At 46.4% G+C, this 15,150-nt stretch overlaps 1 protein-coding gene across 1 annotated transcript in view; it reads left to right on the plus strand.

Moving 5' to 3' along the window:
- ADAM19 (ADAM metallopeptidase domain 19) overlaps positions 1-15,150 on the plus strand; it is a 33,358-nt gene that overhangs the window by 14,948 nt on the left and 3,260 nt on the right. Inside the window, exons 6-22 of the mRNA XM_056502412.1 lie at positions 739-931; positions 1,354-1,419; positions 2,659-2,730; positions 3,527-3,693; positions 4,567-4,651; positions 4,885-5,024; positions 6,183-6,360; positions 7,185-7,274; positions 8,439-8,634; positions 8,850-8,958; positions 9,460-9,652; positions 10,211-10,291; positions 11,006-11,114; positions 11,209-11,344; positions 11,553-11,619; positions 12,887-13,063; positions 14,378-14,524. Coding sequence (XP_056358387.1) covers positions 739-931; positions 1,354-1,419; positions 2,659-2,730; positions 3,527-3,693; positions 4,567-4,651; positions 4,885-5,024; positions 6,183-6,360; positions 7,185-7,274; positions 8,439-8,634; positions 8,850-8,958; positions 9,460-9,652; positions 10,211-10,291; positions 11,006-11,114; positions 11,209-11,344; positions 11,553-11,619; positions 12,887-13,063; positions 14,378-14,524 — 2,206 coding nt within the window. The remainder of the gene's footprint in view (positions 1-738; positions 932-1,353; positions 1,420-2,658; positions 2,731-3,526; positions 3,694-4,566; positions 4,652-4,884; positions 5,025-6,182; positions 6,361-7,184; positions 7,275-8,438; positions 8,635-8,849; positions 8,959-9,459; positions 9,653-10,210; positions 10,292-11,005; positions 11,115-11,208; positions 11,345-11,552; positions 11,620-12,886; positions 13,064-14,377; positions 14,525-15,150) is intronic.

The raw sequence follows: 15,150 nt of genomic DNA on the forward strand, positions 1-15,150 counted from the left end.
GGCCAAAGGGCCCAGTGAGATAAACAGGACAGTGCAGCCACCTGTGGCTCACAATAAATACTCCAAAAGCAAAAGCAGTGGCAGGTGTGCCGTGCTTCTTCAGCCTGTGTTTTCCTAGGCTCTGCTTTCCAGCTCCAGAGGGACAGGGATGTTCAGTGTGCCTGTGCAGGGGCTTCCTGCAGCCCTGAGCTGTCAGTGTCTGCTGGCAAACTCTTGACATCTTTTTCTAATTGCTGGGCAGGCACAGGAGCTGAGCACACGTGGCTGCTCTCACCCTGAGCCTGCACAGCCTGGGTGGTGCCCATCAAAACAACAGAGAGAATCACACACATGGGTGTGTGCATGGCCCACAGAGAGCTCTGCTTTTCCTGTTGACAAAGTCTTCACATTTTTCAGGTCAGGTCTGTTAAAGCCCAATTCCTCCTATTGGTAAAATAGAATAGAATTTCCACTGCCCCTATAGTAGAAGCTGTAAGTTAAATTTCTCAGGTTGCAGCACATGCTGCAATGGCCTCTCAGTGTCTGAGGCCCACTGAATGGATTTTAATATATGGAAGCTCAGAGATTTCCCCCTCTGAACTCAAAATATTCCCACCCTTTTTATTAATGAGCTGACTGGCCTGCTAAGGGTAAGTGTCTTGCCAGAGTCAGATGGGAGCTCAGCAGCAGCAGGAGGATTTTTCTCCAGTTGCTGTGATAGTAATTAACTTTCCCTTTTATTGCTTCCTGTTTCAACAGAGGACTTATCGTATTGAGCAGCAATTCCAGCTATATCTTGGAGCCAGCTCCCAACAGCACAAACCAGCACTGGATTTACAGGGTGGACAACCTGAGGTTGCAGAGAGGAGCTTGTGGCTACCAGGGCACTGGGGATGCAGCTGAAGATTGGCTCAGGAACTTCACAAGTGGGATGAAATCTCCAGGCCAGAGGGTGAGCAGGGCTCAGCCTGAGTCCATGCATGATGCTCCAAATATCCCCCCTGCTCCCTAGGAGCACAGCTGAGAAAGTGAAATGAAGGAGGATGTTTAAGAGGGTTTCTAACAAGCTGATTGTGAAATAGTGGCTCCAGCAGGGAGGTAAATGAGTGTTGGGGGCTGTGGTGGGCTGTAGCTGTTCCTACATGTGATACAGGAACAAAAGGGCTGAGAACAGGCTTGTGGGCACTTGCTGCAGCTATACTGACCTTGGCTGCCCAAATCAAGCACATTTTGAGGTCCCTGTGAATGACAGGGTGGGGTGAATGGCCAGTGGGAAACAAACTGGGGAAAATGACCTGTAGAAATGTTTTGTGGAGAGTTTCTTGGGGAATATTGGGGGAGTAACCCAATAACCCAGTGCTACTGCTGCTGCAGGTGAAACGGGACACTCTGCAGGCTACAAAGTACGTGGAGCTCCTGCTTGTGGCTGACTATGCAGAGGTAAGAAATGGGATCTTTATGGGCACAGAGCATCCCACCTGCAGCATCTCCTGGGGCAGGGAGGGCTGCTGGGGCTCAGCAAGTTTTCTCTTGCAATCCCAGGGAGAGCCTGGTCACTTTTGTCCTGGCAGCCACCCTTGGCCCAGGCAGAGATGCAGGTTGTGATTTGGATGAGGGCTGAGGGTCAGTTCTGGTCTCCCAGTGGTCAGTCCCAGTTATGGCTGGGAGAGTCTGCCTCCAGAGTGGGGAAATTTGGGGGTTTCCAGGAGTGGTGTGCTTCTAACTGCAGTACACTTAATCTTTAGAGAAGATAACTGTGGTTATGCTCTGCTCTGAGCTGCTAGCAAATATATAAATAGACATTTTTAAGGCTCCAGATCACAGAATAGGTCTGGGAGAAGCTGAGTGAAGTCAGCAATCCCTCCCCCATCCCCAGCCTGGACAGCAGGCCAGACACACTGCAAACCACACAGTGTTTTACTGATTGTTTAATCTCCAGCACGGACAGGAGCCAGGCTGGTTCTATCCATAATTTACAACTTGAAACTCCAGTAGGGAAAACCACACAGTGCTCTGGGCTATAATTTATTCTGAACAAAGCTAAAGAGGCAGAACCTATTTTGGTTTCTCTGTTAGGCAGCAGGACACCAGGGAAACTGAGAAAACACATAATACCCAGGAACTGCCATATGTTGTTCCCCATTTGATCAGAAAAACTGGGACAGAGTCTCACGGTGTTGTTGTTAACTGCCCTTTCTTTGCTGTGTCCATTGAAAGAAAAGACCCAGATTTTGTCATCTGTTAAACAAAAATCTGAACATTTTGCCACTGTAACTCTTTGAACCAAAGAGTTTGCTAAAATCAACTCATTAATTGCCAGGTGGTTTAAATAGGCAAATTGTTTGGATGAGTGAGGTGTGGTGAGAGCTCAGGCAGCCTTGACCTCAGACATGAAGTCCTGTTCTCTCACATTTTACCTGGCACATTTGCCAGTTCTTTGTCAGCCCCTGGCTCTGGGGACACTGATAAGTTTGGGTTGCTCCACTGTGCATCACTGCCATGGTGTGCCAGGGATAAATTCTGAATGTACCTTCACTTAAATGTTAAAATCAGGTGTGCAGTGCAGGGAAACTTCACTTCATAGTTACCTTCTTATTTCCAGAACAATGTGGTTTGTTTTAACACATTTCAGCTCTTTGCAGTTGCCTTGGTGTTGCCTGACATGTTCATTTTGCTCAGTTTCAGAAACATCACTTCAGCATCGAAGCAACAAGGCAGAAATTAGTGGAGGCTGCTAATTATGTAGATAAGGTGAGATTGGGTGTGTGTGAAAGGAGGAAAGCAAGGCCCAGATCATGAAATATGAGAATTAATTGGGCCAAGGAAGGCTGGCTTTTTGGGTGAAAGAATAATGTTTTAGCTCTTCTCCCCTTGGGAGACAGTGTCTGCCAAACAATTGTGTTGTTGCAAATCCAGATCAGGGTGGGGGGATCTCCATTCCTTGGAGCCAGCAGGAGCACCTTGTGTTTTACTACATCTCTAGAAACTGTTACCTAAGTAATGCTTTTTAAAAAGGGACTGAGGTATTCACTTGAAGTGGTAGAAAACCTGGGAAGCAGAGCTGGAAGGAGCTTCCAGAAGTTATCCCTGCAGTGGTATTTAGTACTGCTGAAGTTAAACTTCTTTGCTTTTCAGATCTACTCCCTTTCTGCTCCCCTTAAACTCCTTCCACTACTCATGAATGCTTCTCCTGTTTGTACTTGACATGGGCAGATTATTCTCTTATTCTTTTCAGGAATTTTGACATATGACATAATTTTGCATAGATTAAACATGATGTTAGTCTCTAGTCTTCATTTCTCTAGATTCTGTCATTCATTCAAAAATGGAAGTTCAATGTCTCTATTTCAGTTGAGTTTAGGTTTTTGGGTGGTTGCACATTTCTGTCTGCAGAGCTCAGCACTAAGCTGAAATGCACTTCCAGAGGGAGGGAGCATCTTCTCTGGACATGTGCATCTCTGGTAGAAATTAACAGTATATATTCAAAATTTAAAACACAGTAAAATAACTTTGTGGTGCTCATTTTATCCTCTTTTCTTTATCTTAGTTTTACAGGGCCTTAAATATCAGGATTGCCTTGGTGGGGCTGGAGATCTGGAATTATGGGGATAAATGTGATGTAACAGAGAATCCCTACTCCACCCTCAAGTCCTTCCTGGCCTGGAGCAGCAAAGAGAGGCTGCACAGAAAACATGATAATGCCCAGCTGATCACGTAAGCTCATTTCTCCAGTCTCTGACAAGTGGGATGGGTGGGTGGGAAATCAGTTTGTACCATGATACCCTTTCAGGATTCAAAGTGGCTTTGTGGAAAGCATTCCCATCCCATCCCAACCCATCCCACTGACACACAGAGCCCTGGTGCTGGCAGCCAGCTGGTGATGGGCCACTGATCTCATCAGGGCCAGTGACCTGGCCAGCAATGCAGGTGGCATTGCAAGAAAAATTTGCAGTAGCTCTCAGATCTCTTTACCTCTTCCATGGAAATTCATCCACCAGGATGGGTCAGAGGACCTGTGCAGAGATATAATGTCTTCTCCTTTGTTTTCTTTGGTTGGGTTTTTTCCCATTAACATTATTGTATTTCCTCTCCATCTGGTCGTGCCCTGAGCACAATTTCCAGGGCTCCCATTTCAAAGATGCTGTCAGGGTGGTGCACAATTCCAGCTCAGAGGCAGCAGCAGAGCATGGCTGCATCTCAGAGGTGTTACCTACTACTCTTTCAAGTCCCCACATCCCAAGCTGGCAAATATCAGGCTTATGTAAATTAAGTATTTGCAAACAATACTCAGCTAAGGATCCAGAAATAGTCTTTTCTGTGCTTGTTGCAAAGCTCAGCAGGAACAGTTTTTGGAACCAAACCATTATAAAAAATAGGATTGTCTGGCTGGCCCATAAAACAGAGCAGCAGTCCAAGATAAACAGACCTCAAGGCTTTGTAGCTCTGTTATGATGTCCTGCACTGGAAGCCACTATAAAGGCAATGTGTCCCCTGCCCCTGTGTGAGGGGCTCTGCACTGCAGGGTGCATTTCTCTGCCTCCTGCAGTGCCTCAGTGCCATCTCATGCTCTCTCTGGGTTGATTTTAGGGGTGTGCCCTTCAAAGGTACCACAGTAGGCTTGGCTCCTGTGATGGCCATGTGCTCTGATCTCCAGTCAGGAGGAGTAAACATGGTGAGTAATTGCCAATACCCAATACAAAGCTTCTTGCCAGCAGTGAGTACACAGGCAAGATGCCTCCTAAAGCCCAGGGAGACAATATGTCCTGTGAAATTCTCCACTCACCTGCTATAGGCAGGAATACCTTCAGCAGATATTTTCTACATGTACAAATGAGAAGTTCCCCTCACCCCAGGGACCCAGAGGTGCACAGGTAAGTGCTGACTTGCCTCTTTGACCTTGCACAGGACCACTCTGACAATGCCATTGGTGTTGCTGCTACCATTGCCCACGAGATGGGACACAATTTTGGCATGAATCACGACTCTGCTGGCTGCTGCACCACCCCTGCAGCAGATGGGGGCTGCATCATGGCTTCTGCAACTGGGTGAGTTCACCTTGCAGGGCTCAGGGAGGGATGCAAAGGGCTTTGCTGCAAGAGCCTTGGTGGAGTCAGAATGAGAAATGTGGAGTGAAAGTGGGTTTGCTTCTGCCTGCTGGAGTCAGTGTTTATAGGCAAAAAATTGCTGGACAAACCCTGGGTCATGGAGAAGTAGCAATTTGCTAGTTCCCAAGGAACTGATTCCTGCCTGAGGATGGCTTTAGGTAATGGCAGCATTTAAAAGTGAAGCTCTGAACTGTCAGGCGAAAGGAAAATTTTCCTGTTCCTTTTTCTTAAGAATACTCCTTGGTTTCTGAGAGCTTGTTTTTAACAGGAAATAAGTCTTTGAGAGAAAAGGGAAGCAGAAGTGGCTCTAGAAGCCCATAGGAATTCAAAATTTGATTTTGGATGAGGAAACATAAAAATTTCTACGATGCAGTCACGAAACATGCCAGACTAACCCATACACTTAAAGCCACATTAGCCATTTTCTCAAGCCTTCCTCTGTTTGAGCAGATGTTTATTTTCATAGGCATCTTCTTTTATCATCATTTCCTCCAAAACCATTTGGGTGAGAAGTGAAAGCACAGTGGCATGCAAGTGGAGCACACAGCATCCACACACATGCACAACAAAACATGGACTGCACAGGCATTGTAGCAACTAATCCATTAGTTGCAAAAATTATTAATGTAGAAATTAATAATTCATATAAACAATATTCACATTCTTCAAAATAAGGTGGTACATAGGAAAAAATAATATTATTTTTAGCAGTTAGGCTCACAGGCAGTTATTTACAGCCAAGCTCTGGATTCTCAGGCTTGTTCAGCAGTTAAGGATAAGCCACAGCTCCAGTATTGAGGAGGAGAGGACAGCCATGCTTGTCAGCAATCACAGTCAAATATAACTCAACATATTTTGGTTCTATGAAGTTTATTTTGTGAGATAATTATATTATTCAACCATCTTGCAGTGCAGTCTCACCTTGTCTTCAGGTGTAGGGCAGGCACAGGAAATCACAACCTGCCTTAGTACAACTCCAAGAATTTCAGGGGAGGGCTGTGTCCTTTGGCACTTGTCAGGATTTGCATGTGCTCCTTTTTGGTTCTCTAAACCAAGCCCAGACCTGTCCTCATGTTCTTCTACCCTGTCCATATCCAGGCACCCATTCCCCAAGGTGTTCAACCAGTGCAACAGACAGGAGCTGGAGAAGTATCTGCAGTCTGGTGGAGGGATGTGTCTCTCCAACATGCCAGACACCAAAAGAATGTATGGTGGAGGGAAATGTGGAAATGGCTACCTGGAAGAGGGGGAGGAGTGTGACTGTGGAGAGGTGGAGGTAAAATTTGTTCTGGTCCAACCATTTGGGGTTTAGTGGGACGCATTTTTTATTATGCATTTTGCAAATATGGTTATGTGAGCTGTAATCAGCTTTTCTTTGTGCAGGAGACAAAAATATCTTCCCTGTATGTAAATGTAAATCAAGGTTCTAAAATATTACATCTGCCTTCACATTGTGTGGCACAATCCACCCCAGAACTCAGGGATGGTGTGGTCCAGGGCTGAACAGAGGTGATTAAAACTTCATTTAAAAAGGAGGTGGAAAAGTGATTTTAGGTCACAGCATCACAGATTCATTTAGGTTGGAAAGGACCTCCAAGATCATCAAGTCCAGCCTGTGACCCATCACCACCTTGTCAGCTGCCCCACAGGGCTGAATGGCACATCCAGTCATTTCTTGAATACCTCCAGGGACAGTGACCCCACCACTCCCTGGGCAGCCCATCCCAATGCTTAACAACCCTTCCAGAGAAAAAAAATCTTCCAGATGTTGCAGTTTCATATGGAAGTTGGCTTTACCCATGGCTCCACTCCTGTTAAGGACAGGACTTGTCTCAGCACTGCATCTCACTTCTGCAAATCCATCCTTTCACTCCTGAGAGAAAAGGGGGCTGGAGCAGCAGCCCAGACAGTCCAGATGTGACAAGCACAACAGCTGTATCCCATCAGGGGGTGGCTGTGCACTGCTGGCATTCAGCTGCTGCTGGGCACCGTGAGATAACGTGGGTGGAGGGTGTTGGTGTGGGATTCACTGGGTGTGAGAAGAGCAGTGCCAGCCTCAGAAGTGCCCTGTGAGCTCTGCTGCATCTCTCTGTCTTCCAGGAGTGCAGGAACCCCTGCTGTGACCCCAGGACCTGCTCCCTGAAACCTGGTGCTGAATGTGCCCATGGCAGCTGCTGCCATCAGTGCAAGGTGGGACCTCTGGGTTTTCCTAAGAGCAAAGGGAATAATAGGGTGCAAGAGTGAGTCTGAAAACTGGAGGGGGAAGAGGAGAAAACACAGCCAAACATGGAGTTTAACTCCTCCCCTGGTTTGATTTTCCTTTAGGTGCAACAGCCAAGAGAGTAATCAAACTAGTGGGGTCATTTCTTCTGGCTGATTAAATTGACTCCTGTGATATTGTAAGATGAGCTGTGAATGCTGTTGAAGTCTCACTGCCTCTCTTAAACACTGAGGGATAAATCAGAGCTGATATTTCTCTCCATTGGCTCTAGAAGAAATCTAGACAGAGCTCTTGGAACAAGCACTTCCTCCAGGGATTAGGCTGCATGCTGTGTTTGCTCTGAACCCTCTCTGGGATGCAGCTGAACTCCATTAGCTCAGGTGTTTGCTGAAGAACTGCTAGCAAAGAGCATAATTTTAAATCTCAGCTTTCCTTATAGTGACTGGTTAAAATGTGTTTCTGGTTTTGGAGCCAAAGATATCAAATTTGACAACAAATTAACTAAAAAAACGAACATGGGCAAACATTTCTCTTAAGCTCATCTTTATGTTTGCACATTGACTTCATGCTCTTTCTGACCTATCCTGAGCATGGGAAAACCATTTCCAGAAATCCACCTGGGCTCACTTGGAACAACCTCCCAGATGAATGCCCTTTGTTCTCCACATGTGTGGTGGACAAGAGGAGAATGAACTGAGTAAACTCATAAGCAAGGGAGACATAAGTTATGCATCAGGAAAATGTCTCCAGCAGAAATGACAGGCAAACACAGAAACAAACTTCCCAGCCAGGGAGGGTTTTGAGAACAGATTACACAAACATCTGTCAGAAATGGTTCAGGTAAATTGGATCCTACCCTAGGGTAGAGTGAGGTGGATAAGTGTCCCCATGAGGTCTGGCAGCTCTACATTCTGTGCATGATCTCATCACTGCCTGGGGAAGGGGTCCAGTCACTGATTTTATTCCACACGTCTCACCCAGCTAGTGAAGTCCCAGAGACACCAGTCACTGCTGACCTCAGAGAGCCTTAGACAAGGAGGACAAAGTGACACACACAAGATTCTGCCTTTACTACAAACATGAAGCCACAGAGGAGCCAAGCAGTAATTCTGGGTTTTTCCCACTCTTTTTAGCTGATGTCTCCAGGAACTCCCTGCAGGGAGAGCTCAGGACTCTGTGACCTCCCAGAATTTTGCACTGGCGAGTCCCCGTTCTGCCCCCCCAACTCCTACCAGATGGATGGGGCTCCCTGTGATGGAGGGAGGGCTTACTGCTACAGTGGCATGTGCCTCACCTACAGGGACCAGTGTGTACAGCTCTGGGGGCCTGGTAAGCACTGCCTGCAGCAAATCCTGCTGCTCCTCACCCTGTGCAAGGCAGGAGTCCTTTCCATCCTGCTGTCAGTCTCAGCAGCCTTTTCCCCTGCCTTACTCACCTGGAGGAGGCAGCAAAAAATCCCCCTTGCTTCAACCATCCCAGAAACAGCACAAGTGAATGGTTAGCTGGGGTGGGATGGGGCAGCCACTTGTGTCTCTTCCCTGCAGGAGCACAGCCAGCACCAGATGCCTGCTTTGAGAAGGTCAATGCTGCTGGAGACATCTACGGGAACTGTGGCAAAGACATCTACGGCAATTACAGGAAGTGTGAGATCAGGTACAAGGCAGAGTGGCAGCAGAGTTGCTCACTGGAGATGCTTTTACATCTTACAAAATCATGGGCCAGGAGATAGAACTGATCCATGCATTGGTTCACTCCCTCCCTCTGCCTCCTGGGAAACCAGCTGCATCCTTGTGGGGCTTGGAGCCCTTACAGCTGAAGCTTTCAGTTCAGCATTTTCAAACATCTACTTGATATTCTTCCAAAGCAACAGAAAAGGGGGGATTTGTTTTTAATCTCTAAGATAAATGTAGCTTTCTAACTGAGAAAAAAATTTCTTATTCTTGCTTCAGATTTTGTTGAGGTTGGCCATCCATGGGGACCGTGGGGTGGTACCATCAGTATCCAGCAGACACTGCTGCTTGGGATAATTCTTGGGAGATGCCTGCCCATTTAACAATGACTCAGCACTGCTGCTTTGATTTGCATTTAGAGCTCATGCCTGCAAACCATTCAGCAAGCCAGGAATAATCACTTTAGCCTTTCCTTTGAAACCAGAGATGCTAAATGTGGGAAGATCCAGTGCCAGAGCTCTGCTTTCAAGCCCCTGCAGCCCAATGCAGTGGCCATAGACACCACGGTGAGCAGGCAGCGCTGCAGGGGCACCCACGTGTACAGACCCGACAGCGAGGAGAAGGAGATGCTGGACCCTGGCTTGGTGCTGACAGGAACAAAGTGTGGGAGCCACCATGTAGGTACCAGCCTGGAGTGCCTTGGGGGAGGCTCAGAGTATCTCCTTCCCACCCAGAATGTGCTTTGTGGTTATCAAGCTATTAATTTTTTTGTCTAATGCTTTTCTAGGAGATTTCTGTGGTTGTTAGAAAAATTATTCCTTAGAAGCTTTGGTGTGTGCCCTTCCGTCGCTTCTCCAAAGACTTTGTGTGCCAGATGAAGTTCAGGGCCAGTGCTAAATCTGGGGTTTGCTAGCTTGAAGTTGTCTCACTAAAGGTGAGGCACAGCTGGAAACCAAGACATGTGAGAGCTCCTGCAGGGACTTGCCAAGTGGGCATGGCCAGGCTGCTGCCAGCTGAGCTCCCACTTCTCTCTGATTCACACTGACTGGGATTTAGAGCAGTGATTAATTGCTTGGGAACCAGGTTAAACTTCATTTCCTGCTATTCTGCCCAGGGAGTTAATTAGTTGTATTTCCAAGGTGTCTGGGACCTGCAAGTGACAAAACAGCACAGGGCAGTGACATGGTAGGTAACTCAAAGAGCTAACTCTGAGTTTTTGGATGCTTTCTGTGCAGGTTTGCTTTGAGGGGCGCTGCCAGAACATGTCCATCATCTTTGATTATGAGAGCTGTAGCAAGAAGTGCCATGGGCATGGAGTAAGTGTCTTCTTTTTCATCCCATTCCAGGCTGAAACAGGATGGGCTTCCATTCTTCTGTGGCTGCTTGTATCAGTTCTGATACCTTCCTTAGTTTGCTCTGGATTTTGGCTTCTTGGCTATTAATTTGCAAATTTATTTCCTGTTTGATGCATTTTCTGGTCCATGAATGTCCCTTATAGGATTTAAGGAGGTCTGTTGGGATTGCAATAAATTAAAAACAAGGAGTAATCTTAAATATCCTGGGCTCAGTTTAGATTGAATAAAACTATCAGATTTACTAAATCAAAAACATAGCAAAAAGTAACATTTAGGGCAGTTTATCCCAAATTGCTTCAGGATAAAGCCCCCAAGGGATGGAAAGAAAAAACAAATACCAATGGGTCAAGTTCTTAGGCCTAAAAATTAAAAAAATCTTGATGAAAGGGAAAACTCATGTCCTTCAGCTTAGAGATAAGAGAAAAGCATTTCTAAATTCTGCTTTTCTGCTGAATTCGGGTTATTGACACTTCAGCTGAAGAACCCTTGTCTTTTGGAGAAAGGGAGAATTTCTGAGGAAATGAAAGGCACTTCTACTCCCTGAAGAAAAGTTTCCAGTCACTCAGCTCCCACTGGAGTCTCTCCTGTAGTGTTTAATTCAGCAAGGGCTTAATTTGTTTCACTTGTGGGTTGCTTAGCAGCTTCCACTTCAATCTCTGAATCTTCCCACTCCAGGTGTGCAACAACAACAAGAACTGCCACTGCCAGCAGGGCTGGGCCCCCCCGTTCTGCAGCCAGGAGGGGACAGGAGGGAGCTTGGACAGTGGTCCCCCTCTGCCTGAAGGTGAGAGGGACCAGCTCTGCTGCAGGCACCCTTCAGAAGGACTTGAGTTTTTTGGGAGTTTTCCATTTAACAGGCTCTGCTTTCCTGCCCTCAGGCTCTTCAGCAGTGGTGATAGCTCTGGCAATCCTGGCTCCCATTCTCCTCCTCACAGGAATCTTGTTTTTGTTCTATTATCTGAAATGCTGGAGTAAATTTACCATCTGTTCTCTGAAGAAGACACCTCAGTTCAGGTAAGTTGTCAGTGCTGTGCCTTGTCCCTTGTCCCCAGGACACAAGAGACTCTGCAAATGCTGTGAGGATTGTCACTGAATTGATTTGTTGGTATAGTCACTATTGGCATCTTATTTTTTCACTCCAGTGAAGATAAAAGAGTAAATACAGGAAAATGAAGGAGAAAACACATCAAGACAATAACACTTTTCTTTCTCTCATTGTCAGTGACACCTCTGGAGCTGGGCATGCAAACCCTGCCTTCAAGCTGAGAACACCCCAGCAGCAGAGGAAGGTAGGGGCAGGGTCACCTCCCACCTGCAGGGCAGGGATGAGCTGCCCCAAGCTGTGGGATTTTCCATTTACAGAATCACCTTCGCCTGCAGGGCAGGGATGAGCTGCCCCAAGCTGTGGGATGAGGTTTCCCCTCACACTGGAGTGAGAGACTGGTTTTATCAAAGGATGGGACAAGGAGACAGCCATCACCCATGGCTGGAAGTCAGTGTGAGCTGAGTGTAGCACCTGTTCTAGTGGTTTCCTCCAAGGCAGGAGCTGGGATTTGAGCAGCCCTGTGTGGCTGCTTGTCTCTCCTGCTGGATCCTCTGTTGTCACATCCCCCATCTCAAAACTGGAGAAATGGCAAACCCTGGGTTTGTTTGCCTAGATTACTCTGTTCTCTTGATTTCCATTTCTACCTCATGACCCCAAGATGTCCCAGTCCATCTAATCAACACCAACCAGACATACACAACACATTCTGGTGTTGCAGGCAATAGACTTTTGGTGATCTAGGCACCAATTTTGTCAGGTTAATTTTTTAAATGAGTTAAAGCAGCTAATAGTTGTTAAAAGGTTATCTATTGCAGAAGCACATCAGCTTTAAAAGGCACAGTTACAGACATTAAAGTTTATGTTAATTTTTGGTATGAAGTTCTAGATAGAAGCAAAAGCTGCTTTTGGAGGTCCTAGTGGGGCCAATGTTGTTGTGGCAGCTTTTTTTTTTTTTTTTTTTTTTTTTATGTTGGTGATGGTGTTGAGCAAAAGCAAAATAGAAAAATAATGGTAGAAAAGCACCAGCTCTCCTCAATACATACTTTTATATAGGATTTCCTTAACTAGTTAAGATGCAAACTCAGACTATTACTTTTTAACTTATTAAAATTCTAGTTTCTTAACACGCTAGGTTAAGTATAAAGTACACATACAACCTGTCTTGTCTTATCTGAAAAATGCAAGCAATATTCTTGCTGTAGTTCTATTATGTTTAAAACTATGTTCCTGGAGCCTTCACTGAAAACATTAGTTTGTTTTTTAACCTTTACTAGAACTCGCACTTTGGCATTTAAACCTTTTACTCACTAAAAGCATTAGAGCTCATACTAAAACTTACTTATCCTAAAACTTAAATTTTATTTTATGTGTGAGTGGCTTAATATACTTCAATCTATTTAAAGGCTTTAATTCAATTCTTGCACTCTGATCTCTCCCTGAAGAACTCAGGGAGACTCCTGACTCACTGCCTCCAGCAGAAATACATGAGGATTTGTGGCTCTTTTGCACAGGTGATTGGCTTCCCTGAGCTGCCCCCCAAACCTCCCTGTCAGCAAGCTGCAGGGCTGCAGGTGAGCAGGCAGCAGCCCCCCAGCTGCAGCGTGGGACCAGCACTGCCAAAGGACATTCCCCGGAGGACACCCCCGAGCAGGCCAGCCCCTCCTGCTCCCAAACCTCCAGCCTCTCAGGTATGGGGTCCTGCTGCTGTCCTCCAGGTGCTCTTTGCTGGCAGGTTTGTTCTGGTGAAGCCTCTTGCCCTGGGGGAGCTGTTAGTCTTGAACCAAGCTTACCCCTCCTATGTGAGCATCCTCTCCATGAGGTTATCTTGAGGGTGAGAAGGAAGCTCTGTTCTAAACTTACTGTGGAGCTCACATTCTTATTGGAAAGATGGTGTGTCACTCAGACTGACTTAAACTCATTTTGTAAAATAATGTTATTATATTGGGGCCCTCAAAGAAACAAAGGGCCCAGTTACAGCAGGTAGCAGGAGGCTGGCTCCCTCTCTCTGAAGGATGTAGAGGAAAACAAATCATATGCAGCAAAATCTTAGTGAATGGGGTTTGTTTCTAGCTCCATTGTTCCTGTGCACAGCCAGCACTTCAGCAGGAAAGAAAACTAAAACAAAAGCAGGAAGCTGAGTGTTGTCCATAAGGAATGGGTATCCTTCCCAGCTGCTTGTTGACAAGTTCCCCCTGATCTCCTTTGTGTTCCCTCCCCAACAGTCTCTCTATCTCAGTCAGCCTTATGATATGGAGCACTTTTCATAGGATTTCCACAGGGAATCTTGCTGTTTCTGGGTTAGTGAAGAGCCAGGAGTCGGGGAAGACACAGGGGAAATAATTAATGTCATTTTTTGCTGGTTGCAGTGTCCTTCCTAGATGTTTGCAGCATCTGCCAGATTTGCTCTCTTGCTATTCCTATAGGAGCTCTTTGGACCTGGCAGTCAGTGGAATTTAGTCTGCCTTGTCCTTCCTGGAGTCACAGGGCAAGATCCTTGGAGAGCAATAGACCCCCAAGCCATCATGCATTGCATTTATGCACAGTCTGAGGAGACTGCAGGGGTTTTGGGTGCTCTCCAAGTCATGAGTGCAGCTGTGTTTGTTAAATCAACACCTGTAAGGCAGCAGCTTAGCACAGAGCCTGAGCAACAGCAGGCAATTGGCTCTTGTGGGGGGAACTTCTCCCCCTGAGACATGCTTTCCCCTGAAATTCATTAGATGAATGGAAAATATAATGCTCTGAGCATCCTATTAGGGACAGCTGTGTGCACAAACAAATAATAACTGCTTGTGGGTCTGTGTGTGTTTGTATGAGCACAAGAGCATGCACACACATAGTGTTTACAGGCACTGTATAGGCAAACAAAGAGTGAGTGTGTGTGTGTGGAACTTGCTTCTAGCCATGAAGTGCATCAGTTAATGTGGCTGATTAAAAAGGGCCTGGAACACAGGTTACCTATTACATCCAAGGCTAAAATACAAAACTATTTATTTCCTCTGTAGGATATTTCAAGGCCCCGGCCACCCCAGAGAGCTCTGCCAGCAAATCCCATCCCATCCAGATCCAGAGGCTGGCAGGGGAGCAGCCCTGCTGTCCCCCTGCCTCCTGGGCACTGCAGAGCCCCAGGACACCTCCAGCCTGTGGCAGAGGTAAGCACTGAGAGGGGTGGTGGGGAGCACCACTCATCCCTGGGAATATCAGCCTGCAAAACACCTTTGTGCACAGCCCAGGTGGTGGAGACAGAGAGGCTGTGAGTTGGTCACCTTTATTGCAGGGGTCTCTGGTTTTACCTGTTTTATATTAAGAATTTATTGAGTTGATTGAAACAGTGAATTCAGTTCTTCACATCCCAGAAGTGTTAGTAAAGAGCAGCAAAACATGAAGATTCACACAAGACTTGAAGGTCCCAGTAAAGAACAAAAATTCTTTCCAGCCTCTCTAGCTGTGGCTAAGGAGATGCTTTCTCTGCAGGGAGTGCTTCACAAAAATCATCCTGAATGCAGGCACTTAGTGAGGGACTTGTATTCACTGAGCTCAGTGCTCTGCAAACTGAGCCCTTTAACACAAAACATCTCCACCCAGCACAGTTGTGTGTCTCCAGCCTGCAATATACTGGAGGCCAGCTGTGGAGAATGGAGAAAACTGCAGGAAATTCCTTGTGGGAGAGTTCCCATGTGATGCATTGGGTTGTGAATGCAGACATCAGCTCCAGGGGAGGGCGAGGACAGGGCTTGTTCTTCCATCAGTGCTCACTCCTCTTCTTTTCCCCTTTTCC

Source organism: Oenanthe melanoleuca, chromosome 13, assembly GCF_029582105.1.
Source record: "Oenanthe melanoleuca isolate GR-GAL-2019-014 chromosome 13, OMel1.0, whole genome shotgun sequence".
In the NCBI taxonomy this organism is placed as follows: domain Eukaryota; kingdom Metazoa; phylum Chordata; class Aves; order Passeriformes; family Muscicapidae; genus Oenanthe; species Oenanthe melanoleuca.